The 27982-nt window shown below is 40.1% G+C and overlaps 1 protein-coding gene across 2 annotated transcripts in view; it reads left to right on the plus strand.

Annotated features, from left to right (window-relative positions):
- pde11a (phosphodiesterase 11a) overlaps positions 1-27982 on the plus strand; it is a 95494-nt gene continuing 67512 nt past the window's right edge. The window contains exons 1-2 of one of the 2 annotated variants that reach the window (XM_084123381.1): positions 1-1019; positions 3797-3955. In XM_084123381.1, coding sequence (XP_083979507.1) covers positions 135-1019; positions 3797-3955 — 1044 coding nt within the window. In that variant the 5' untranslated portion in view covers positions 1-134. The remainder of the gene's footprint in view (positions 1020-3796; positions 3956-27982) is intronic. The other variant, XM_084123382.1, reaches the window with a different exon arrangement.

Below are 27982 nucleotides of genomic sequence, written 5' to 3' on the forward strand. Positions count from 1 at the left end.
CGGCCCCTCTTCTCTCGGAGGATCTGCAGTTTTAAGTTTGCGAATGATTCGTTGAGCTCTGCACTCACACAGATAAATGACTCAAAACACGAGTCCGTCTTATTTTATTCGCAGATGACCGTATAGCGGCAGCGATGGCAGGGTCAAATATGGTGTTCTCCGATGTGGAAAGTTTTCTTGACGCGCACCCGGAATTATTAGAGGACTATTTAAACAGAAAAGGCAAGGCGAGTGTGGTGGAAAAGTGGCAGAAGAACCATCACGCGACTAAAGCTCCGGCGAACTCCAGCGGCGCGCACGCGGATAAAGCAGCGAGCGCGAGCGCGTGCGGGAAAGACAGCTGGGCGAGCAGAGGAGACGGCATACAGAGACGAGCCTCGCAGAAAGAGCTAAGGAAAACATTCGCAAGGTCTAAAGCCATCAATGCCAACAGGACTTATGATGAACACGTAAACTCGCGAGCGCAGGAGCCGCTCACCAGCATGAGGAGGCGCGCGCTTCTGCGTAAAGCGAGTTCCCTTCCGCCGACCACCGCGCACATACTCTCCGCGCTCCTGGAGTCCCGGGTCAACATCCCCCAGTACCCCTACACCGCAGTGGACTACAAATACTACCTGAAAGAGCACAACGAGAGGGAGTTTTTCCTGGAGCTGGTCAAAGACATCTCCAACGACCTGGATTTGACCAGTCTGAGCTATAAGATCCTGGTGTTTGTGTGCATCATGGTGGATGCTGACCGATGCTCCCTGTTCCTGGTGGAGGGACCGGCCAATAAAAAGACCCTGGTGTCCAAGTTCTTCGACGTGCATGCTGGGACCACAGTGTTGCCCTCTCTGAGGAACTCGGATGAGGTGCAGGTGCCCTGGGGAAAGGGCATCATTGGTTATGTGGCTGAGCATGGGGAGACCGTCAACATTCCCGATGCATATCAGGTGAAAGCAGGAATGAAAGCAAGCTTGTCCCTAAGGATGTGTGGGACTTCTGTAAAAGTTTGGAATCACAGTTATAAAGGGATCAAAGTAACAGTCAAAGGAGATGCTATACTGGATGAAGTAAAATTCATATTCCTTCAGAATTATTTCTTAGACGATTCTTAGAGCCCTTTGGGATACTTTAGGATTGTTTCCAAATAATGAAAGAAATTCGGTAACACTTTACAATAAGGTTCATTAGTTAACAATTAGTTAACACAAACTAAGAATGAACAATTCTTCTACAGCATTTATCAATCTTAGTTAATATTAATTTCAACATTTACTAATGCATTATTCAAATCAAGATTGTATTTGTTAACATTAACACAAACAAACAATGAACAGCTGGATTTTTTGCTGTATTAACTAACATTAACAAAGATTAACTAACACATATTGCTCATTTTTAGTTCATGTTAGTTAATACATTAACAAATGTTAACTCATGAACCTTATTGTACAGTTATCAGAAATTCCTTTGGGATTAGAATATCTTTAGGTTTTTGACTATATCCATTCACATTACATTTTCCACATATGAATAATTAATCAGATTGACACGGAAAGTATTTTACTGAGACATTTATTGATGGTGAAACTCAACATTGCCAATGCATATCAGACGAAGCAGTTTCTAGTCCATCAATTCCAAAAGATGGAAGTTCTGCCGTAATTTGGACCAAATGTAAAAGGGATCAAAGTCAAGATCAGGGTCAAATAAGATCCTGTTGGATAAAGTGCAATTCTTGTTTTCTTAAACTGAGACAGTAATTTAACTTTAGTGGTAAAAACACCCAACATCCCACTGGAAATTCTATTATACAATTGTTCCAAAATGATGACGAACATCACAATGTTGAGCAATTGTAAAGGGACCAAAGTAAGAGTCAAATAACTTTTGTTACAATTGTTGTGAATTATGATTTAGGAATCTTCGCATCTGTTGCGAGTTCACCAGTATTACATTTTCCCATATGCATAATTACTGATCAGATATAGTTTTACTGAGATGAGGAAACAGAAAACAATCTTAATGCATTACAGGTGGAACAGGAATAGAATGATTGTTTCTAGTTGAAAAAACATTTATGTGCACAGAATTGCTAATGGAATGTATTATAATTTTGAATCAATCCTAATGGGAGAAAATAAAAATAAGAATCGAGTAAGATTCCATTGGACATTCTGACATTCTAATTTCATTCTAAACATTCTAAACTCATTATACATAATCAGCAACATAATCATTTGATCCTACTCGATTAAAAAAACAGCCCAAGGTGGTTTCCTCTGGAAATGGAGGGTTTTTAGAGGAGTTTGGGCACTAAACCAGCTGAGCACCGTTTTATCCTTTGATTCTTGCTTCTCATTTGAGCCTAATAGAAACTGAATTAGGGTTAGGAAAGCATTAGCATTTTTTGACTAGGTCACTCACTTGAGATTTTCCCATACGGATAATGACTTGCAGCACAGACAGGAGAGTATTTCACTGTGACCCCTGAACGACGCTTTGCTTTGATTATTCCCCGAGATCCATAAAAGGCTTTAGTGAAATAATGAGGTGTGTGAGAGTATCTGAGTATTGATCACTGAATCGATCAGCTCAGTCAAACTTCCTCCGCTCTGTTCTACAGATTTACTCCTGATACTCTGATGATGATGGTGTCAGCTCGCGGTTCTCTAATTAGTCTGTCAATCTGCGTTTGCCTTTTCATTTAGCAAGCAGAGCAGATCGTTAAAACTGCATTATTTATACCAGTAAACTCAGCGATTCAGAGACACTTCAGACATCAACCGTGCAGCAAGAACATTATTCATTCAAAATAATTGAAAATAGTAACACTCTTATTAATAACTTTCATTAATAAGTCATTTACAGCATTAAGTGTAGATACATATATGATGTACTTCAGAATATGAATAAGTAATAGTGTAATATGATTCATGCTATTTCTGTATACTGTATTTGAACATTAATATGTTAAGCTTTATTTAATGTAAAGTCTCTTCTGCTGCACTTATTTGATCAAAAATACAGTAAAATCAGTAATATTGTATATTTATATACAATATTATATTTAAAATAACTGTTTTCTATGTGAATATATAGTAAAGTGTAATTTATTCCTGTGATCAAAGCTGAATTTTCAGCATCATTACTCCAGTCTTCAGTGTCACATGATCCTTCAGAAATCAGTATAATATGATGATTTGATGCTCAAGAAACATTTATGATTATTATCAATGTTGAAAACAGTTTTTGCAAAATCCGGGGTAAGATTTCTTTTTTTAAAAAAGGAAAGAAATTAGCTTTTATTCAGCAAAGATGCAATAAACTGTGTAATAAAATGTAAAAATATTAGGCATCAAAAACTTTTTTCACTTTTTTTCAAAATAATTGAGCGGCAAATCATCATATTATACTGATTTCTGAAGGATCATGTGACTCTGAAGACTGGAGTAATGATGCTGAAAATTCAGCTTTGATCACAGGAATAAATTACACTTTACTATATATTCACATAGAAACCAGATATTTTAAATTGTAATAATATTTCACAATATTACTAATATTAAATGCAGCGTTGGTGAGCAGAAAAGACTTTCAAATCATAATAAAAAAAGACAGATAGAGTAATATAAGGAAGAGAAGACCAGAAGTAGTTTTCTGTCACTTTCTGTATATTTTTGCGCTTCTGTTTAGTGCCGATAGTCACAAAGCAATGACACACTTCACTTTTAATTAGTCTGGCTTCTCTGTACAGTTATTATAAATGTCCCCATTCAGCAAAGAGTAAGACTGTCTCTTGTCCTCTTTATAGGACCATCGCTTCAGTGATGAGATTGATAAACTCACGGGATATAAAACCAAGTCTCTGCTGTGCATGCCCATCCACAACAGTGATGGAGAGGTCATCGGGGTCACGCAGGCCATCAACAAGAGTCCCAATGGAGCGCTGTTCACCGAAGACGACGAAAAGGTACTGCATGCACACGCTGTAACACACAACACTGGACACACTGAAACTTACACTACACAATACGTTTATGACGCCTGCTTTCTCTCTTCTGCTCTTGTCACGCTTCTAGAAACATTTGACTTCACGTGTGAAGGTTTAATTTCTTACTCTGAATGTCTGAATGTTACATGCAAACAAGTGGACACATTTTTCTTGAGGATTTTCAGGGTGATACAGCAGGTCAGGGGTCGTCTCTCAGGCCAGGCTGAAAGCTAGTAGTGATTGAGCACTTAAGGATTGATAACTGAGATAACTGAATGAACTAAACGACTAAAGGTCCGTTTTAACCAATGATGATAACTATAATGTGAGATGGACATTTCTGTATTTATGTGTTTATACTGTTATATGGTAGGGGGTGCTATTACACATCTTCTGAAAAAGTACTGAATCTCCTGATCAAAACACAGACGCTTGAGGCGAAGAAGAAGCAGAAACAAGCGATATCATATGCAGATGCATATGTAAAATAACACGATCATCAACATTAAACAGCATATAAATCAAAACTGCCTAATGTTACTGAGTGAAATGTCGAGCCAGGACGAGCTATAGGACTGTGAAGGTTTGTGTGTGTTGATGGACTCGATCTGCTCCATCTGTGTTTTCATCATTGTTCTGTATGTAGTCTTTGACAAAATGCAATTTTCTCAGCTTTTTGCTCAAAATGTTGCTTTTTTTAACGAAACTTACCCACATTCAAGTGTTTATAAAATAATGCATTAAGCTAGAATAAAATGTTTGTTTGTTTGTTTAAAAGCAGAGGTTCTGTTCTTTCTTTTGATATATTGCATGCTCAGATATTCATACAAGAAAATATTCTGGGGGCCATGACACTTTTGTGAAAAAGATCAAAAATGCTGGTGCTGGAAAAAGTTAATAATCACTCTAATTCTACTGGAATCCACAGCTATACAGTACAATAAAAACATTGACAGCCAATCAGAATCCATCCTGCATTAAAGAGCGCTAGCATTTAAAGCGGCAGACGACAAAACAGCAGCGAGCGCTTATAATAAACAGAACGTTATCGTCAGTTGATGTGGACATTAATATAGTTACCATTATAGTTATTTATAGTCATCGTTCTTGGTTTGAACAAGCCATAACAGGTAAAATTGTTCCTGGTTGCATTCGCAACGGCAGTAGAAACTCTAAAGTGACTTAAGCTGATTGACATCGACGTCATTTAAGTGAGGCATTCAAGAACGTCAGCGACTCCATAGCATAAAGGCTTTGAAGTGCCTGGACTTCGTCGCCGGTCCGTCTATCGCTTTTTAAAAATTGTCGGGTGCCTGTGTTTCGTACAGCATGCGTTCATCCAATCAGCGTGCACTTATGTCAGTTCCTATTGTGCTGGGTTAGACCCTACTCTGAAGTAGTAGCAAATTTAGCCCGCCTAAATGTGTTCCTATAACTAAGATCGTTCCCAGTTCCTGCCAAAAAGCGGATTCTTCTGCCAATATTTCTAGGAACTAAAACGATCCTCCGATGCGAAAGCTTAAGTCTCTAAAATCTTCATTTGACCCTGATAATTTGACCCTGTTATGAAAAGTCAAAGTTAGTTGTTTATACTTATTTACAAATTTAAAGTCCCCCTGTAGTCAATAATTGTATCCCTTAAAACTCATCTTTGATCATTAAAACGTTGATATTTAAACGTTTTTTTCCTTCATGTCTTAAAATAGCTTGAATGTAACTCTACACCCTTGCCTCATTAAGTATACGTGCTTCTATGAATATGCAAATGAGCCCCGCCTCCACTCACTCACTTCACACGTTGATCTGATTGGTTACAAGGTAGTTTGTGACGTCAGAAACACCAGCGATTTCAAAGCGTGTTTTTGAGACTGTCTTTGGTTCACTGCAGTTTTAAGGAGAAAATACTCAGCAATGGCATCGACTTATGAATTTACACATGGTTTGTCTTAAAGCATATTAAAAACACCACATAGACATATAAACAACATTAAAAGCTTGATTTTCACCACAGGGGGACTTTAAAAATATGTTTGCTTTAATCATGGACACTCTTACTTATTATTTCCCCATTAACAGATTATTTTATCTCTGTGCAGAGAAATCTAATAAGGTGTTAGAGAGTGTAATGTACTTTAGTGCATGCAGTTGAGGAGATTGCCGTGATATATCGTTGTACTTTAAAGGGTAGCTTTGCACTGACGACATAAACTGTGTGCTTATGTAATGTTGATGTCATTGGAGATCTGTGAGTGGGTTGAGTGTTCATGAATGTCTGCGTAAAGCTGAATAGTTAGTGTTAACGTCACTTGCCCTTGTCATCATTTGTTCTGTGCTGAGGTAGTGTGGTCAACCACGCCACGCTATCATGAAAAAGAAATAAAGAGTCTCATTAATGTTGACCTTCAGTAACAATGAAGTCTTTATAAACACAGAAGCAGTTCTCATATGGCAGAGTCATTAATCAACTAAAACCCCTGAGCCTCTGCTCGGTGTACAGGAGCTCAAGTGACACCGGGAGTATGATGTGCGGCACGTGTGAAACGTGTGAATATACTGTACCATATTAAAGGACATATGAAATATTAAAGTCATTGGAACTTTTCTGTCTTCAAAAAATAGTTATTACCATGGTATTCTTTATTCAAAGTACTTTTGGAGTACCATGCACTGTAAATACAGTATCATATGTAATCTTATCAAAGTGACGCCACAGTATAATAGGGTAATGGTTATTAGTGGTGCTTGCTAATGCAGTCTTTACTGTTTAACCCTGTTCACACTGACAGTCGCTGTGTTGTTATTTGATCAACTGCAACTGAGTGGAGCTCTGCTTTGTCATATCCTTGTGGAAACGAAGTGTGCTTCATTGTATTGAATGTGCACTTGCAGTGTACTTCAGGGGCCGTATTCACAAAGCATTTTATCTTACCACTAGGAGTACTCCTAAATCGCACTAAAATATTTTAGCTAGGAGTTTTCTCTTAAAAGCTATTCACAACGCCTTTCAGACCTACTCTTAGTAAAGAAAAATGACAACTCCTAAACTAAGAGTGAGTCTTCGTTGCTATGGATGACGTCATTACTCATGCACGAGCTTGACTGAAATGACCACCGTGATTGGCTGATGATTGTAACGCGGGAATGATTCCAAACACCTCCCCTACGATGATGAGTGACAGGTGACAGGTCTGAGAATGCGTGCGCTACACAAGTAGTGCGAAGGACGGAAGATGATGAATAACTGAATAAATAGCCTAAATGAATAAAGAGTAAGCCAGTAGCCTAATGAAACATATGGATTGATGCAATATCTTTGCAACATTATTGAATTAATCTGTCACTATATGCCTCTGCCTACGTTTGCAAAGAGAAGAACATTTTAATTTGATTCACAATGAAATGTTACAATTAGTTTACATGCAATGAGTAGCCTAGTTTTGGTTGTTGTTGGTGGCGTTATTGCATCCCTAGTTATGCCTACAATGCAAAATCGTTCCCTCGCGATTGGAAGCTCCTGTAGCCGCCGCATACGCATTTCAAAACATCGCAACGTGAAATGCCACAAAAAGCGGTTTGTGAATAGGTCTTAGTGAGTTAGGAGTCCTCTCGACTTCTTTTAAGCTGTCCCAGCCTTAGGTGCTACTTTTAGGGCTAAAATGCTTCGTGAATTACTCTTAGTCAAAAAAATTAGGAGTCCTAAAGTTACAAGTGACACGCCCATTATTTTTAGGAGATGCTCCTAAATTCGCCAGTTAGGAGCTACTTTTAGCCTTAAAATTCTTTGTGAATACGGCCCCAGGGCCCATATTCATAAAGAATCTTAATGCAAAGAGTAGCTCCTAGTGACAAAATTCAAAGAAAATTCTTAGAAATGTGGGCGTTTACTCTTAAAATTAAAGAAAAAATCCTAGTAAAGAAAAAAGTAATTCAGAAAGCATCTTAACCCTTAAAAGAGGTCTTAAGGTCAAAATTGTTAGGAGCACGGACGAGGACTTTTAAGAGGCTTAAGAGTTTCTTTAGCAGAGGAGAAAATGGCAGAAAGACGAAGAGGGAGAAGAAATGTGTTGCAGACAATGAATAACAGTGAGTTAATAAGACGCTATAGATTAAATCGTGCAGGGATCATGTTTGAGACTGATCTTATTAGAGACACGCTAATATCTCCGACACAGCGCAGAAATGCCATAGCGCCAGAAATTAAGACTCCTACGTAAAAGTTTTTAAGCTAAATTAAGAGTTTTCTTAGAGGATTCTTGGAATCTTTATGAATACGGGCCCAGATCTTTAAAGTAGGGTACGGCGGTGTGAAAAATGTTTTTCACTATTCAAAAGCTTTTCACTATTCCTATAGTGTATGATTGCAGAAATATATATATATATATATGTTTGTATTGAACACTGAACAGATTTTGTGTGAAAATGTATATATCTTTTTTTAATCGTATAAATGTATGAGGTGGTGTCACAGTGGCTACATTTACATGCACAACTTTTGTTTCAATCGGACTGAATTCATTCCGATTGATGAATCCGAACGTAGAGTTTACATGAACGCTAAACGTGATCGGGTTGATGTGCGCATTTATACTGTATGTCACAATCTTCAAATCAGAATAGATTTTTTGACATGCGCTCACTGCACGAATATACAGAGTTTCCTGCTGTATAATAAACCAGCCCTTTCAATCCGATCGAAATTTCATTTGGATCGAGCTCAATCGGATCGATTAAGGTGTTTACATGAAGGCTTTTCAGTCCGATTGAGCTTTGAATCCGATTACTAACGGATTATTTGGTTGCATGTAAAAGTGTTTTGGACTCAGTTGCACCATTTCCCGCCACTAGTTTGTCTTCATAGTCCGATTGACAAATTTGATTTGTCATCACTGTCAGCTGTGTTATCTTAATCACCTCATTTGTCTGTGTATTTAAGTACTGTGTTTTCAGTTCACCCTCGTCCGATCTCATTTACGTATGGCTGTTTGCTTGCTGTTCTTTGAGTGGAATTTACCCTGTGGATATTATTATAAACTGTTTGAACCTTTATCTTAAAGGGATAGTTCGCCCAAAAATGATATTTAAGCCATGATTTACTCACCCTCAAGCCGTTCGAGATGCATATGTCAATCTTTTTTCAGACAAACACATTTTCAGTTATTCTAGAAAATGTCTTCGATCTTTCAGTGGTTATAATGTGAAGCAATGGGGTCCACCTCCTTCAAGTCCCAAAATGTGCATGCATCCTTCTCAAAAGTAATCCATCCGGCTCCAGGGGGATAAACGAAGGCCTTCTGAGGGTAATCTGTGCGGTTTTGTCGTAAAAATATACGTGAAGGATGAATGCACATTTTCGGTCTTGAAGCAGCTGGACCCCATTGCTTCACATTATAACCACTGAAAGATCGAAGACATTTTCTAAAATAACTGAAAATGTGTTTGTCTGAAAAAAAGATTGACATATGCATCTCGAACGGCTTGAGGGTGAGTAAATCATGGCTTAAATATCATTTTTGGGCGAACTATCCCTTTAATGCCTTTATATGCAGTATAACTGTGACAGGTGGCAAGGGGGGTGTTTACCCCACAGACACACAGGGCAAAATACACACAGTACTTATGCAAACACCTTAGCTAGTTTTAAATAATGTCTAAATGAATAGGCTACTTGTTCAAGACAATAACTTTCAACTTTTTTCAAATATGTACTGTCATTAAAATGTTAATATAAAAATATATTTTAAAAGTACAAACAAAATTATTTTAAAAAGTAAAGATTCTTAAAACTCTGATTGAGATCATAATAATTTAATAAAGCTTTACAGTAGTAACAAGAAACATTTTATCATATGATATGATTAACATCATATTTTTTTTTAAATATGATGGTTTCATTATATAATATAGTAATTATCTCTAAGGTGGACACCCAACTTAATATATGATATTTACTATCTGAATCTAATCATATCATGTCAACAAATGGAAAGTCAGTTGAAAGTCAGCTGTTTATTATCATGTTAATTATTGTCTTTCACCTCAACAGCAGGAGCGCCTTTTACCCCAAATACCATACTTTTACATATTCTTCTGTTACTGAAAAACGGTTGCTTTAATTATCTTGAACAAAACTGAAAATCATTATAAAGAATGTCTTTGTCTCAAAATATAGTCAATAATTGTAGCGATTCTCATTTGCTACTTAAATCTACAACATTTAATGTTGTTAACTTAAATTACTCAATGCTTAATTGTAAGGCTCTAACAAGGGCATCTTAAAATGAAGTGTAACTGTATATTTAAAAAAAACAAAAAAAACTTGCTTGCAGATCATGTTATATTAATGAAATAAAAGGTGACTTACTTTTATGTGTATACGCTTGCCATGTCATCACCGTGATCCATTCAAGCAGATCGGATCATGGTGGCGCGTTTACACTTGTGGCTTCTGTATCTGGGTAACTAATCGGATATCTGTTTCCCGTGCAATATTTCCCGAAATCCTTGCCAGCTGTGTTGGGAAAATTTTCCTTTACAAACAATGAATGGTTGTGCAACTTTCGGGTACGAAAACAAACTTTTATCTGCATATGCGCACTATTCCGCCCTGTCTCTACGTGCAGCGTACACTTTACTGTACTTATAAAAAGTGCACTTAAAATGTAAAATTAAAAGTTTTACTTTAAAGTACATTTTATATCATTATGTCTAATAATCTTTTGTTGTTTCTTAAAGAAGTACACTTATTTTGATGTGTTGATTAACATACTAAAGCACATGTAAAGTACTTGATTATAACTGTAGTGTGTTTGATTAACTATAGATAATATAATTTAAATGTACTAAATTGCAACTTTATCATTACAAATGTTTAATTTAATTTATTGAACTTTTTCATTGTGTTTTTCTGATTCGATTAGTCCAGTGACGAAGGCACCACACCTCGTCATTGTGTGATAAATACACTTATCTTTCATCCGTGTGAATGAAACAGATGCTGTGGGTTTTAAAGCTGAACAGGATGTCTCTTATTTCTCAACGTAAGCAGTGAGCACAGTGCTGACACTGGATATAATGAATGTGTTCAGCGGCATCAGGGATGCTGAAAGGAGACACACAAAGTGTGTGTGTGTGTGTGTGTGTGTGTGTGTGTGTGTGTGTGTGTGTGTGTGTGTGTGTGGATTTGCTGACGTCTAAACAAGGCTTTGTATTATTTTTCAGTAAGCATTATTTAACCTTTATCTCACAGTCACCAGCCACACGCTTACAAACTGAGACACTTGGCCTTTCTAGATATTTAAAGGGATAGTTCATCCAAAAATGAATTTTCTGTCATCATTTACTCACTCTAGTTTCAAACCCTGTAAGTCTTTCTTTAAAATGCACACACATACACATACACAAACACAAACATTGATTGTTTCTATTCTCTTTTGAAATGCAGTCAAGAGGGACTGAAGCTTTTAAGCTTCAAAAAGCACCATAAATGTATCATTAAGGTTGTACAACTTGTCCACTATTCCAAGTCTAGCTTCATGTCCGATTTGTGATTGTTTTCAGTCTGAGCTCATCAATGGATCAGTTGATCCGGTTCACAAAACTGGTCTGGATGATTCATTCACACATCAAACTGATTTGGTCCTTGATCACTTTTAAAAAATGCACTTTGTAATAATATTGTCACGGCTCCTCCGTCAAAAACACCCAGCTCTCACTTTCACCAGAACTCTATTTACCTGCTCCTGTCCCTCATCAGCCACAGTCTAAGAGCACACACTTCTCAGTCACTCATCGTCTGGTCTCCAATGTGGATAACGAACTCCTTACCTGATCTACTTACCCGCTCTCAACCCGTTCCAACCATCCAAGAAGTGTGTGCTCTGTTTGGGTTTGACGAATATCCTGTTTCTGAGTCTGGTATTCCATTACAGAAGACCAACATTAACCCAGCAGGCCCGAATCCTTTTCCAGAATTGGTAGTCTCGTTCTGCTGAGTCCTCACTAGGGTTGGGTATCGTTTTTTTTTAAGTTTTTTTTATACCGGTGCCAAATCAATACTTTTAAAACAGTACCGGTGCCTAAATGGTGCCTGAACCGATACTTAATAAAAATAAAAAAAGAGAGCCTCAAAACAATGGTGAATGACATTAAAGAACGGCATTTTTATTGAAAAAAAATAAACAAAAAAATCTTAAAATTTAATATATTAAAATTTTAAAGTAAATATATAAATATAAGTTGTGTAAATACAAAACACAAAAAAAATACATAACAAATTCACAATAAAACCTAAGCCACCTAACCCAAATACAATAATTTAACACAGTACTAATAACAGCAACGTTATCTATGCTTCAAACAGCAACGTAGTCTGTATTCTTGGTATGCTATAAACCAGCTTTAAATTTCAGCAGTTCTTTTCACATTTTTTTTACTTCTCTGGCAAAATATGGCACCTCTCCTGACTTGTTGCATGTCCTGCACAAGGTGAGCGTTATTTTAGAATGCATCACTTTAAAGGTACAGTATGGGTTAGGTCGCTAACCTATTTACAATAACAAAGGCGTAGATTGATGACGCAACATTTGCTAAGAACTATGGATCTTGTCGTCAACGTCAAGCCGACCGATCTAATAATGTTTATGGATGACTGAATACATCGATGTTTTTATCATGACTGTGATATGAAGCAGTTCGGGATTGCTAAGAGACAGCTATCAGCTCCACAAGCGACGCGAGTCCCGCGGATATAAAAGGAATATGGACATTTCATTCTACCAAACTACACGCAGAATTACTACTCACAGGTCAGTTTATTAGACAAATTAAACTTGTGAGGTAATGCAGCGCTGTTTCACTTGGTCTAACATTACACTAGCACATTAAACTGCATTTAAATGTGTTGAAATTTATGTGTTAGTTTGTCTGTATGAGACTAGCAGTAAGCTAGATCAACATTAGAATAACATACAGATCATATTCTGACATTTTATCATTGTTGAACTATAAAACATTGATTAGTTTATGTAAATGTGCTCACCTGTTTAATAAAGTACATGTAGGAGCGGTCGAAGTCTCGGACGTGGAGCTCTCGTTTATATACTGTCTATGGGAGCTCTCGGCATCTCAAAAACACCGCGCTGATATTGATTCTCATTTTAGTTCTCCTTTTTTTAATCCAAAGTCTGCTTGCCATGGTCCATAATGCTTGAACGAAACAACAACAGCGTGCAAATAGACATTGCGAACTACAAAGTTGTCCGCGTCAGTCGCTTTGGTTACTATCAGAGGGCTCTGGTTCATAGCTCTGGTTGTCATGGCAGCACGAGCGGAAACCAGGGACAACGCGGATATGACGGCATTGGCGGCGACAAAACGGAAATAAAGAAACGGGACGTTTCTCGAATTAAATTACAAATTTCTCCTGGTTTGAAAGTTGTTGGAAACAGTCGGGATAATGTAAGTACATTGCTGTAAGATTTTTGCTATTTTAAAGCAAAAAAGTTACATATTGTGCCTTTAAATGCGTGATGCGAAACCCCTCGTGGAAGAAGAACGCCACCATGTTTACAGCTGTGGCAATGAGCGCTCATCAGGATCAGCTGAAGGCTGGTTTTTCAAAAATATGTGAAGTTCGCGGCTCTATTGTTGCAGTAAATTTGCACGTTCTTGAATGAATAATTATGAGATTACGCCGGTCTGTTATTGTAGGGACATCGACTTTACATTTTTACACTAAACATGACGCAGGAAAAAATTGGTTGCGTTACATGTCAGTCAGTCCTTGGCTGATATTTTTATTCTTAAATACATGTAAGTGAATGTGTTTTGTCATTAAAGAAACCTTTATGATGATCATGATTCATGTTAGTTGATCTATAACGCACAATGGGCGCCATGTTAGTATGCACCGCAGTTCAGAGAATTGTATCTCTCAGATTTAGGCCTACAACACATCAATTCATCCACTTCTCCTGAAATACATTAAAGTAAGTGGCTGGTGAAGTGTGAAAAGAATAGAGTACATTTTATAGATACCTACACAATTGCCGCTTACATAGACATCAGTGTGTATTTTACTAACTACAAATGTTGTTTTGCTAATACTTATGAGTATTTAAATGTCTGAAACCTAAAATAAACCTTATGTGGTTGAAAACACTGAATAGTTGTGATATATGAGAGTGCTGAGCGCGTCTGTCTCTGGCCCAGCGCCAGCCAACTTGCGAACGCAGATTTGAAGTTGATGATCACGCGAACTGAACGTTCTTAATCACACTGGTCAACGATCATACGCATCAAAGGGTTAACTAGCGACGTCCTACGTCCGTTTCGGAGAAGGGCAAATATTTAAACCGACAGCTGAGGCATTTAAGTGGCACTGACAGGAGGCACCGAAGTCTTTTTTTTTATTCGGTCCGGTTACATACCGGTTACTTGGGTTCCGGTTCCATATCGGTGCCCGGCTTTGGTACCCAACCCTAGTCCTCACCGTACCCAGGACCACCACAGCACCCATCACTGCACCAAGCGATTCTCCTCCGGTTTACACAGCCAGTTCCATGGTCAACCCAGCACCCAACTCTGGCTTGGCTGAGGACTGAAATGGCTTCTTGTTCCAATGTTCACTAGTCCTAGAGATGCAGCCCCATCATTTTCCTACTGAAAGAGACAAGATTTTATTCATCTTATCTTTGTTTACTGGGCGAGCACTTCAGTGGGCCAAAACCATCTGGCAGCAGGCAGAACCAGTGACACAATCCCTTGATAGTTTCGTGGCTCATTTCAGAGAAATCTTTGGTCGTCCTGTGTGTGATACTTCTATTGGTGAGCAACTCTATCCTTTACGCCAAGGCAATAGTTCCATAGGGTTTGTAAAAGTTTTGAGCCCTAGCAGCGGCCATCGGCTGGAACGAGCGATCAGTCTTATCCACCATCACCAAGGATTGGTACTGGCTCTGAGGCTGCATCTCTCAGCTTAAGTATGATGAATCCATCAGGCTTGAGTGCTTCATACAGCTGTCCATCCGGATTGGCCATAGAGTTCAAATATGTATGGAAGACCAACAGCGCCAGCAGTCCTTCTTTTTCCATCGTCAGCCAAAGTTCCCCAGCTCTCCAGAACCACAAACCGATGTAGATCGACCCATTGGGATCTCGACCCATTGGAATCTCGGCACCATTGGCTGGCCCAGAGACACTGCTTGTATTGTGGTTCTGGTGGACATGTCATTTTAGTATGTCCTATTGGTGAGTACCAAAGAGTAACTTTGGTGAGTTTTGTTTCCAGTCCCAATGTTACTACTTCTCCACTTATCACCATTGTAACACTCAATTCTGCTGACATTTTTGTTTCAGTTACCGCCCTCCTCAACTCTGGGTCAGCTGGCAAGTTTTTTTCCAGGGACCTCTGCCACCAACTCCAGCTCCGAAAAAGGCCCAACACCATCCCATACAGGATCCAATCTGTGACTGTAAAGCCGCTCGGCCAAGGCCATGTTCGTTACTGTGTGGGTCCTCTCCAACTCCAGATTGGTTGGCTACTGGAGAATATCTGCCTCCTGGTTCTGGAGAACCCCACCACAGGGATTATGCTGGGGCATCCTTGGCTCGTGACACATAATCCCATCCTCTCCTGGTCCAGTGGCAAAGTCCTGAAGCGTGGGCAAGGACTGTTTACCCGGATGTTTCCCTGAACTTCCTCAACAATCTCCTCCCAAGTCCAGAGTTCTCTCCATTAATTCCACATTGAGAATCCTGTAAAACAACAATCCGTGGACATACCATCCTGCTATGCACCCTTCAGTGACGTTTTCTGCCATAAACAAGCTTTGCAACTACCACCACACAGACTATGAGACATCAACCTCATTCCGAGTGAGCCAGTGCCCTGTGGCAAAATGTATCCTATCTCCATCCCCAAACAGAAGGCCATGGAGGATTAAATAAGAGGCCATCAAGTACTGCTCCTAGTTCATCCAGATCCCAACCAACTTTCTGTAGTGGACGTGGACGCATCAACATCACGCGTCGGAGCGGTGCTATCACAGCAACAGGGGCAGCCCTCATGACTCCATCCATGTGCCTTCTTCTCCAGAAAATTCACCCTGGCAGAGCAGAATTACACCATCGGAAATTGTGAGCTCCTCACCATCAAATTAGCTCTGGAGGAATGGAGGCACTGGCTGGAGAGGGCCCAAAATCCTTTCACTGTGCTCACCGACCATCGTAATCTGGAATATCTCCATGAGGCAAAACCCAGACAGACCAGATAGGCCCTTTTCTTCACCCGTTTAGATTTTTCCATATCCTATCGTCCAGAGACCAAGAATGTGAAAGGCGATGCACTCTCTCGTCTCCTTTCATGGAAACTGCTGAGATGATGTTCAATCATGTCTTCTGCAAATTTGAACTACCAGAAGACATGGTCTCTGATAAGTTCTCCATTCCTCTCCTAGTTCTGGAAAGCCTTTTTCACCCTCCAAGGTGTGACTGTAAGCCTCTCCTCTGGTTACCATCCTCAAACCAGTGGGCAGAGGGAGAAGAAGATACAAGAGATTGGACAATTCCTACAAATCTTCTGTCACAGCCACCAGAACTTCTGGAACCTCTTCCTCACCTAGGCCTAGTACGCTCAAAACACTCTCCGTCAGCCAGCAACCAGTCTCACCCTGTTTCAGTGTGTACTTGGCTTCCACCCCCCTCTGTTCTCTTGGTCCGGGGACCCATTGGATGCACCATCAGTCACTCACTGGTTCCAGGAGAGTGAGAGGGTCTGGGACGCAGCTTACCACTATCTCCAATTGGCAGTGTGCCATCAGAAGGGTCACGCCAATGCCCGGCAGACCGATACTCCCACCTACCAGCCCGGGCAGAATGGTGTGGCTCTCCACTCGGGATATCAGACTGCGGCTGCTCAGCAAAAGCCTAAGTCCCAAATTCATTGGTCCATTCCCCATAACCTGGCAAATTAACCCTGTCACATGACTTCACCTTTCACCCCACTATATAATTTACCGCTCGTTTCATGTTTTCAAGCCATACCACCCTCCTGTTTCTGATTCCTCCACAGAGCCTGGTCCCGCTGACGAGCCCCCCTGCCTCTAATCCTGGACAATGAAACTGTCTACACCGTTAGAGAAATCTTGAACTCAAGGCACCATGGGGGTCGACTACAGTACCTCCTTTCCTTGAATTCCCAGTTATACACCTTAGATCTCCTTGCATTCCTCCAGGGTTCTCCTAGTAAGACTCTCCAATTACCTACCTGTGTTTCCTCATCTGTTCCCCGCTCTGCTACTCACCTGTTCCAACCATCCAAGAAGTTTGTGCTCTCCAGTCTCCTCCACTCACAGTTCTTCATCTCATCCCAAGCTACCCGGTAATAGGAAAGGACTTTGTTATTAAAGTCCCACTGAAGTGCCTTGAAACACGCAGCGTTATTCATTGTGGTGATGTAATTTCCTCTGAAACAGGAAGACATATCGAGCAGCTCCTCCCATTTAAAAAATAACCAATAGTGTTTTGTTTATATCATTGCTCGACCTGAGCCATTGAGCTTGATAAAGCTGCATTTGACAGCTAATGACAGTTACAGTCTGATAGATTCCCTCTTTAGATTTAATATGAAACTGTTACTAAAGCAAAACAGTAATAATAATAATAATGCTGAGGATGTGTAGTTTGAAAAGTGTGTAATTTATGTTGGTGAATGGCACTGGTGTTTTCTTTTCTACTCGTCAGTGCTGTTTCTAATGCAGAGTCATTTTAACCGTTTCTCCTCCTAATCTCCTCCATATCACTTTAAAATATAGCATTCTGTGTGGAATTCAAATAGGTCAGTTATATTTTGTGGTCTGCGCCGACTCGTACATATGATCCGCTCTGTGCTATCGTGTCTACCAGAGCAGACCAGAGCAGACTGTGTGCCCGGTTTGCGTGACACAAACGCAAAACTAGACTTAATTTGACCAATGGAAAGCATATTTACACTGATTCTTTCTCTATCCCCTATATAGTGCATTATGTGCCATTCACCATACATATTTCAGCCACAGCTTCAGCATCTATTTATAGTGTAGAGGGGCGGGACGCTTTAGATTCTAGAGAGCATTTGATTGGATAGAAGATGTAATGAGAAGCTGAAGAGCAGAGTGATGTCATCAAAATCGCTGATCCATATTGGCGGAAGTGAGAGTTTTGAATGCTTATATCTTCTAAATGCAAATTTTGTCATTGTTTTGGAGCACACAAGCTTATAGATAACCTTAAGGCTAACATATTCATACTAAAAGTCCCAAAACTTCCATTTTGATTTCATAGGGACACTTTGATATTACTCATATTTGAATTCCATCTGTTTAATAAATACTTGTTTGGGTGTGATGAATATTCTGTCTCTTAGTCTGGAATTACGTTACAAATGTCAAATAAAAAAAAGTTACTTTAAAGTACATTTTAAATCAGTACATTAATGTTCTAATAATCTTTTTCACGCTTTAAAGATGTACACTTATTTTGATGTGTTGACATACTAAAGCACATGTAAAGTACATGATTCTAATTTTAACTTTAGTGTTATTTGATATTACATTAAAAGTTAATATATTTTAAATGTTCTAAATTGCAACTAACTTCATTAGTACAAATGTGTAATTACAAATATATTTAAATACATGACATACAAGTTCTAATAGAAATTATATTAAAGTTATAGTTTACAAGCTTGTCATAAATGCTTGTCAGTCAGTACATTCAGCAGTACAGTTTAACCATATTTCAAAGACAATAGAAGTAATTATGAAATTACATGTAAAGATGTACTTTCGTCCTTCTTACTGTTCCTCTAAAGTTCAGCGAAGTGCATTAAATATAAATGTAAGCGATAATACATTTTCATTTAATTGCAATTAAGTGTCGGGATACATTACATTCAGTTTACACTTAAGTATGTTCTTTTGAAGTATTATAATCTTATTAAAAGTATCATGAAGTGTACTTCTTTTCACAAGAAGGGGTGAATAATAATGTACATTTTGGTCTGTTCTACACATAAACCTGCCGTATGGCTTTAGACATGGAATCATAGTCCATGCATCATGGACTAATGTTAGGATACTTTTGTGGAGCTTGAAATCATCTTGCATGCATATCCTTTTGTTTTCCATGGAAGAAAGAAAATCATATTGGTTTGGAATGACAAGAAGACGAGTAAATGTTGACAGAAATATAATTGGGGCAAACTATCCTTTTTATTGTGTGTTTGTATGACTGCATGTGTTTGCTGCTGTGAGCCCCAGATCGAGTTCAATGCAAAGAGATTTCATGTGCTTTTCATTGTACATTAGCATCATGTCATGCATGCTACTAACTGCTGAATTAATGATGAAACTCTTCCCTGTGTGTGCGAGACAGAGAGGCAGAACAGAGAAAACTCTGCGATCGTTTCCAGCCCACAGAGACAAAGGTGCCACTTTTAGATTCTGTTTTGGCGGGCAAGTCTTAGTACCACACCAGACATTAGAGGTTTCTAAACATACATACAATATGGTAGACATATTGTATATTTAATGAAAAGGTGAGGTTTTGTTCTGTTCATTTTGTAGAGAAACAATTATGGGTTGCTCATTTTCATGCGTCCAGAATATAGTTCATCACTTAATGAATGGAGCTTTGGATTTATGCTAATGCTGTTATTGGGCCCTATCTTGCACCCAGCGCAATTGACTTTGTACACCGACGCATGTCAAGTCAAGTCAAGTCATCTTCATTTATATAGCGCTTTTAACAATGTAGATTGTTTCAAAGCAGCTTTACAGAGATAAGCGTATAATTTAAGGTAACAGATTGTTTTGGCTTTATAGCGGTTCTTTAATTAAGTTATTTTCCAGCTAAAGTTAGTTTTGATTGATTTGCTTCCGTCGCAACGATCATTTGTTATTAAATTAGGGGCCGCTAAGACGACACCATTCTCTATACAGACTTTAAACGTGAACCTGTGAGAAACGCTGATGGCGTTCACATGCGCATTTAGAATGGGTTCTATAGTTATGTGCGTTTGAATATATGTGCGCAGGTTTGGAATTACCTACAAGCCAAGCCTAAACAAAGTACTTGTCTTTCCTTATAAATTTTGATAAAGAATTTTATTTTATTTTGTCGCTTTGGGGTAGGAACGCGAAACGAATTTTCCGGACAACGCCTTGTCTGTAGAGTGGTAAAGGGATCCTCCATAGGGAGAGACTAGTTGGCACTTCAGCACTGCGTTGTCATCGGGTCCAGGCGAAGGTCCTTCGTCAGATCTGGATACGGCCTGGATCCGGCAGGCTGCGGGAAAACCTCGGGATAAACACAGACACTAAAATTAGCGTAGATGCCATTCTTCTCATGATGTAACGAGTACATCAGGATTTATGGGAAGTGTTCCCCGTTCCGGCTGACCTAATCTATGCAGCCTAATATTGAATTATAGAAGTCGATAATGTATTATGTGTATGCTAGGTCAAAGAGATGTGTCTTTAATCTGGCTTTGAACTGACAGAGTGTGTCTGCTTCCCGGACAATGGTAGGAAGACTGGTCCAAAGTTTTGGTGCTAAATAGGAAAAGGATCTACCGCCAGCAGTCGATTTTGATATTCTAGGTATTATCAACTGGCCGGAATTTTGAGATCGCAATAGACGTGAAGGACTATAATGCGTTAAGAGCTCGCTCAAGTACTGCGGAGCTAAACCATTTAGTGCTTTGTAAGTAATCAGCAATATTTTAAAATTTATGCGATGTTTAATAGGGAGCCAATGCAGTGTTGACAGAACCGGGCTAATATGGTCATACTTCCTGGTTCTGGTAAGAACTCGAGCTGCTGCGTTTTGAACTAGCTGTAGTTTGTTTATTAAGCGTGCAGGGCAACCACCCAGTAGAGCATTACAATAATCTAGCCTTGAGGTCATGAACGCATGAACTAACTGTTCCGCATTTGTCAATGAGAGCATATGTCGTAATTTAGATATATTTTTAAGATGGAAAAATGCAGTTTTACAGATACTAGACACGTGACTTTCAAATGAAAGATTGGTATCAAAGAGCACACCCAGGTTCCTAACCGACGACGAAGACTTAACAGAGCAGCCATCAAGTGTTAGACAGTATTCTGGGTTATTACGTGAGGAAGTTTTTTGTCCAATAATTAGAAACTCTGTTTTTTCAGAATTTAGAAGCAGGAAATTACGAGTCATCCAATTTTTTATATCAGCTATGCATTCCGTTAATTTTGTGAATTGATAAGTTTCGTTAGGTTTTGAAGAAATATACAGCTGAGTATCGTCAGCATAACAGTGAAAGCTAATTCCATGTTTCCTAATGATATCTCCTAGTGGTAGCATGTACAGAGTGAACAGCAACGGTCCTAGTACTGAGCCTTGTGGTACGCCATACTGAACATTTGATCGATAAGACATCTCTTCATTTACTGCTACAAACTGATAACGGTCAGATAAGTATGATTTAAAACATGCTAGTGCATTTCCCCTAATGCCAACATAATGTTCGAGTCTATTTAAAAGAACGTTGTGGTCAATGGTGTCAAATGCAGCACTAAGATCGAGTAACACTAATAGAGAGATACAACCACGATCGGATGATAAGAGCAAATCATTTGTGACTCTAACGAGAGCCGTCTCGGTACTATGGTACGGTCTAAATCCGGACTGGAAATCCTCGCAGATATCATTTCTTTCAAGAAAGGAACATAGTTGTGAGGATACTGCCTTTTCTAATATCTTTGACAGAAAAGGTAGATTCGAGATCGGCCTGTAATTGACTAATTCTGTAGGATCAAGTTGCGTTTTTTTAAGAAGCGGTTTAATCATAGCCAGCTTAAAGTTTTTTGGTACGTATCCTAGAGACAAAGACGAATTAATGATATTAAGAAGAGGATCTATGACCTCTGGAAGCATCTCTTTCAGTAGCTTAGTCGGGATAGGGTCTAACATACATGTTGTCGATTTAGATGATTTAATGAGTTTAGTAAATTCTTCCTCTCCTATAGCAACGAATGAATAAAATTTTTCCTCAGGGAGACTACAATGCACTCCCTGATGCTATACTGTAGTAGATGGTTGCATAGTTATAATTTTGTCCCTGATATTATCAATCTTATAAGTAAAGAAGTTCATAAAATCATTACTGCTGTGTTGCTTGGAAACTTCGGTGCTTGAAGCTTTATTTTTCGTTAGTTTAGCCACCGTTTCAAATAAATACCTAGGATTATGTTTATTTTCTTCTAATAGGGTTGAAATATAAGCAGATTATATATATGTCTCCCGGGAAGGGGAGAAACAGTGGATTAAGCCATCACTCCCAGACTCTGGCCCACTGAACGCAGCCCGGGATTGGGAAATGCGGGTAGACCTTAACCAGAGGCTCACCTTCCCACCCGAAATAGCAGCAACCAACCTGCGCCCAGACCTTGTCCTCTGGTCCAAGTCCTGTCGGCGTGTCTTCATCGTTGAAATGACTGTCCCATGGGAGGATGCCATCGACGAGGCATTCGAACGGAAGAGGCTGCGATATGCCAACTTAGCAGCTGAAGCAGAGGGGCGGGGCTGGAACGTGAAGGTGTGGCCAGTGGAGGTGGGATGCAGAGGTTTTGTAGCCAGCTCTACCACAAGGCTCTTGAAGGAAGTAGGGATCAGAGGGCAGTCCCAACGGAGGGCAATCAAAGAACTTGCCACTGCAGCGGAACGGAGTAGTCACTGGCTGTGGCTGAAACGTAGGGACACAACATGGGCTGCTAAATGATCGTATGGTGCCACCACCGTGCAACACACACCCGGGTCTGATCAACCCGTGGTGGGCCAACCCCGGCAGAGGGTGTCTTGTGATAAGTGGCCGAAACACCCAATGAGGTCGGGCACACAACTGAAGATGTGTCGCACTGGTGGCACCATGAGATCAGTGCCAAATTTCACCCCACCCAAGATGACATCCCCATTCAATTGTTGTGCTGAAAGTTAGGGATCTTTAACAACCAGTCCTAGTAAGAATCCTGATATCTGGTGTCAAAACCAGTGACTGCTGCGAAAGGGCAGCTGACAACCCGGGAAAGACCTGGTGACGGGCTGAAGAGACTGCTGGCAGGAGGGAACAGACCCCAACGGGGCTGGCATGGGTTAGCTACCCGTGTTAGCAGGAGCCTTGCACTACATAGTGACTTGGATCCACCCAACTATGGCTACGAAAAGTTCAAAAGGAAAAATACCCCTTGAGTCTGCGAGAGCGGGGGCGGAAGATGACTCGTCGGTGGATCACACGGTAACAGACCCTGGAACGGAAACGACAATGAATCAAATGTTCAGCACAGGAGTTGATGGAGTAACAGCACTGGCAGGACACAAGCTTCAAAGCTGCATCTGTGGCTGGAAAAAGATAACATCAGAGAAGGGTCTCAAGATCCACCAGGGCAGGAAAAAGTGCCTGAGAGAGCCTAGCGAGGGGCCTCGCATTGACCACTACTTCCTCAGAGGTAGGGCAAATCAGTCGAGTGAAGCCCAGTGGCAGGATATTCACCACAGTCCACAGGGTATCAGAACCCCAGACGAAGCTCAACCAAGCACAGAGCCACCAACGGACATGAGTCCAGAGCCCATCCAGCCACAGACAGCAGTAGAGAGGAAGATGAATGGACGGAAGCCTCAAATCTTGTGGCCTAAATCCTGCCAGAAAAAGGAGTGGGAAACCACAGACACAGACCTCGTCCATCTTCTAGAAGGTCTGAAAGGGTGCGTGGAAAGAAAGCTGGACAAGATCGGAGAGATCATTTACAGCTATGGAGAAGTGAGATTTGGGGTGAAAAGTACAACTCCAAACCTTGGGACGCAGAAGAACCCATCAGTCAATCTCAAGTCCAGGAGACAACAAGAGATTGAATGACATCCCCATTCAATTGTTGTGCTGAAAGTTAGGGATCTTTAACAACCAGTCCTAGTAAGAATCCTGAATCTAGCAGCTTTTAAGGCCTCTCTGTAAGTAATCGAGCTCTCCTTCCATGAAATGCGAAATACCTCTAGTTTTGTTTTCTTCCAGTTGCGTTCCATTTTTGTATCATTCCTATTTTGCACCCGCGCACAGTGGACTTGTCCCTCCACAGACGCACGTCGGTAAATTAGGAAATGAACTTGCGCTCCCGGGGGCGGTTCAGCGCAAAGAGGAGGTGTGTTCCGGTGCAAACGTTCCCTGGTGCTATTTTACAGGTTTAGAAAACAATTCCGCCACTGACCAGGAAAAACCTAGTCTAAAGTCAGTGGCGCATTGCGCATGTTATTCATATGCTATTTTAAGGGCGCATGCTTGGTTATAATCAATGTAGCGTGTTCACAAAGCGCGCATACACTTTGCTTATCTCATCTACACACAGACGCAGCAGTTCTCATTTTTAGAAAACCATACATTATTACAAGGAAAAATATTAACACATGAGGGAAATCATTGTTGTGTCCATGAAGATGTGAAAAAATAGGCATAAATCTAGCTTACACATTTACCCAAATTATTATACGCCTGTTTAACCGAAGCTAATTTGGGTGGGTTTCTCCATCCCCAATGTCACTTCTCTGTCTTTTACGGCCCTGACGAGAACGTCAGTCTCCTTGGCTGTGAACCGCTCCTGGCGTGCGCCTGGCAACTCTGCCATTATAATAGCAATCCGCCATGGAACAAGCGCGCCTGCTCTTAAAGGGAATGTGAGATGACGCTCTGATTGGTTTGTTTCACGTTATGCCCAAACCACACCTATGAATAATGAAGCTACTTCAGACCAACCCATTTTAGATTTGTGTCGGGCGCAAGAGTCATTTATCCCGCCGGTATAATAGCAACAGCGCCTAAGACAGCGCCCACAAAGTTACTTGCGTTTCGCACTTGATACTTACGTTTCAGATCGTTAAAATAGGGCCCTAAGTGTGTGTTAATGGTGTTTGTTGGGCAAGCATTACTATTACTATTGCTCATGTTTAGGGCAAACCTTAAAGTATTAAACTTTACGGTGTAATTCATGCCACACCATTTGTGCTACAGACACTAATGATATCATATTTTGCAGCCTTTTGAGGAGAGGTGTGCTGCCTAATTTTTTAGCATAGATGTAAGCACACACACACGAACACACACACACACACACACATATATTATATATATATATATACTCGTTTTGAGTGCTAAACAATGGAACAAATTATATTGTCTGCACGATTTAGTAAAACGAGGAAAGTAATTATATTGTGCAGTGCACATGATTTAATTAAATCAAGAGAACAAGAGAACACATTAGTAAAACGTGCTGATGTATTAGTAAGTTGTGGGAACGGTTTGTTAATTCGTGGCCATGATGTACATATTTTTTCCCAAATGTCATGTGCGGGGCTCCATAGTAACGCAAAGAAGTTTTCACAGGATGAATTTTGAGTGTTTAAGTTTTCGAATGATAACTAATTTACGGTGATTACTAAAATATGTGATAGGGAAAAAGTTAACAGTTAATAGGCTAAATGTGTGGTTACATTAGTGAAAATTTGGGTGAAAAGTCCATTGTCTATTGTAAATATTGTAGCTATGCATGAAGCACGGCTCACACAGATGTCACTTCAGACCATTGCTGGTCAATGCAGCAATACCACAGTCCACCTTATTTTTAACGTAAGTGAAGGCATGGCCATTTTAAACTGCGCAAGGCTTTCATTGTCAGCCGCTTTCTAGTTATTTTAACCAAACAATAATAGTTTATTATGCTACTTGATGTTGAAAAACTGGTATTTATTACCATAGTATTTAAATTGATCACCCTAATCATAAACACACTTTTTCAAGGTTATGTCTCATTTGATCTGTGTCTGAGTTTGGCATTGAGTTGGTTTTGCAATGTTTTTCTGTTCCTGTTCCTTGTTCCAACTTCTTGTTAGTTTCTATGGTTACTCATAAGTTCATTGATTTAGTCACACCTGTCCTTTTCTTTTTTACCCCTGATTACTTTGTGTATATCTAGCCCTCAGTTTGTGCTTGACCAGGTGCGTCCCTGAGGACCTTGTGGAGTAAGAGGAAATGTATTGGAGCCTCGCCCATACTTCAGAGGCTGCAGTAAATGGCATGAATTCTAGCCCCCTTGTAATTTGTGGAGGAGAGTGAAAGAGTTAGCACAATTCCCATTTCTTCGCACACCACCATGACTGTTCCATCACCCAGCATCAAATCAGTATAGTCTGTGATGTTCCCACCCCGCTTCCTCTGCCTGTCCCGTGTCGGCCATGGAGGCAGCTTTTGTAACTCCCTGCCCATGTTACCCAGTTCTTTGGCCCTGTCTTCGCTGACTCCATTCAGCCCCTCGTCTCCTTCTAAGCTGCCTGCTCCAAGCATCCTGGATGCGACTTGGGCTTCCAGATTACCAGCTCCGTCCTGGAGTGTCAACCCTCTAACTCCATCTAAAACCTCCAATCCTGCCACTTCACATCTCCCCATCAACCAGTCGGCTCCACCTGGGACCGTCGTCCCTCCAGCTCTGCCTTGGTCATGGACTTCCGGGCCTCCGTCTGCAACTCATCTCTCCACCTCTTTGGCTCCATCAGGCTCCGGCTTCTCCTCCATGGCTCCTCCCTCCTTCAACTCTATCATGGGCCTGTATCCTGGTGCTCCTGCTGGGAGTTACACCCTGGCTCCTCCCACCGCTATCTCCCCTCTGGCTCCTCCTTCATCCTGGGATGTCCCGTGCCAGCTCTGCATCCTCCTCCAAAGCCCCCGTCCTCCCTCCTCTGTTGGACTGCTTTGATGTTTTTAAAGCGCACAGTTTGTGCTTGAGTTTGTCAATTTACTGCACTTTGTTAAGCTGGTCGCACACCAGACAAGAAGCACCACGGTGTGATTAACTCGACTTAAAATAACAAACATGTTTAATATCCTCCGACTGGATAGATTGAAAGTCTGAAACTAAAGAATTCCAAAATTCAGCAGTGCCCTTGCAATGACTCAGAAAATCCCAGAAACAGCATTTAATCTGGCTAAAACCATTGAAAAATAACACCTTAGCGACACTTAGCAACAACTATATAGCAAAACCACATATTCTTCTAAAAAAAGTGAGTTTTTATGAGACAGCAGTTCATACTGTTCAATGTTGTGGCCACAAATCTGATATTTGTTTGAAAGCTCTGCTGATGATCTGCATGAATGTGTGTTTCTGAGAGTCTGGATGTGCTGCTGGGCTCCCAGACGGGCACACCACTCTCTGGCCTTTGTTGTGAAATGCCACAGTACTGTGAATAGTCCTGTGAATTCTCTGTGGGATTAGCAGAAGGTAGAGCTGAGGAATTACTGTGTATTCAATACAATATCATATTCTCTCAGACAGTGACGCAGAGCAGAGTGATGCAGATCTGCCTTACAGAATGTGTGTCTCTCTCCATACAGCTGGTCAATGCTTAGGATTTTAAGCTGATAGAGCCCTTGCAAAATTATTGTACCACACATACTCCATGATACTTCATAGAAAACCATGCAGTTACAATAGTAAACACACAGTATAATTAATGTATTCATATACCATTGTATTTACTTTATACTTCATACTACATTTTAGTACATTTTAGCATACTTTTAGTTTTTTTTAGACTAACAGACTAATTAAAATTTGGTCGACTGAGCCTCTTGTAGGTAGTCATTGACTAACATTTAGTCAAATATTAAGGATATTACTAGGATATTCAGGAAAGCCATTTAATGACCATAGCACGTTAGTTGGCTAGAAAAAACTTGCTATAGAGAGGAGTATTTTCTAAATTTTGCACCAATGCTAAATTTTCTAAATGTCAGAACCATTTGTTAACAAACAAGTACTATTCGAATTCAATGAGATCATTGTTTCTGCATTAAATTATTACATTGTTTAAATTAATACATTTTTAGCTAACTGTGACGTGTATATGTACATTTCTGAAATGTACTTTTTCAGTTGCCTCTGATAACAGATC

Source organism: Abramis brama (assembly GCF_963993115.1).
Source record: "Abramis brama genome assembly, chromosome: 8".
Taxonomy (NCBI): domain Eukaryota; kingdom Metazoa; phylum Chordata; class Actinopteri; order Cypriniformes; family Leuciscidae; genus Abramis; species Abramis brama.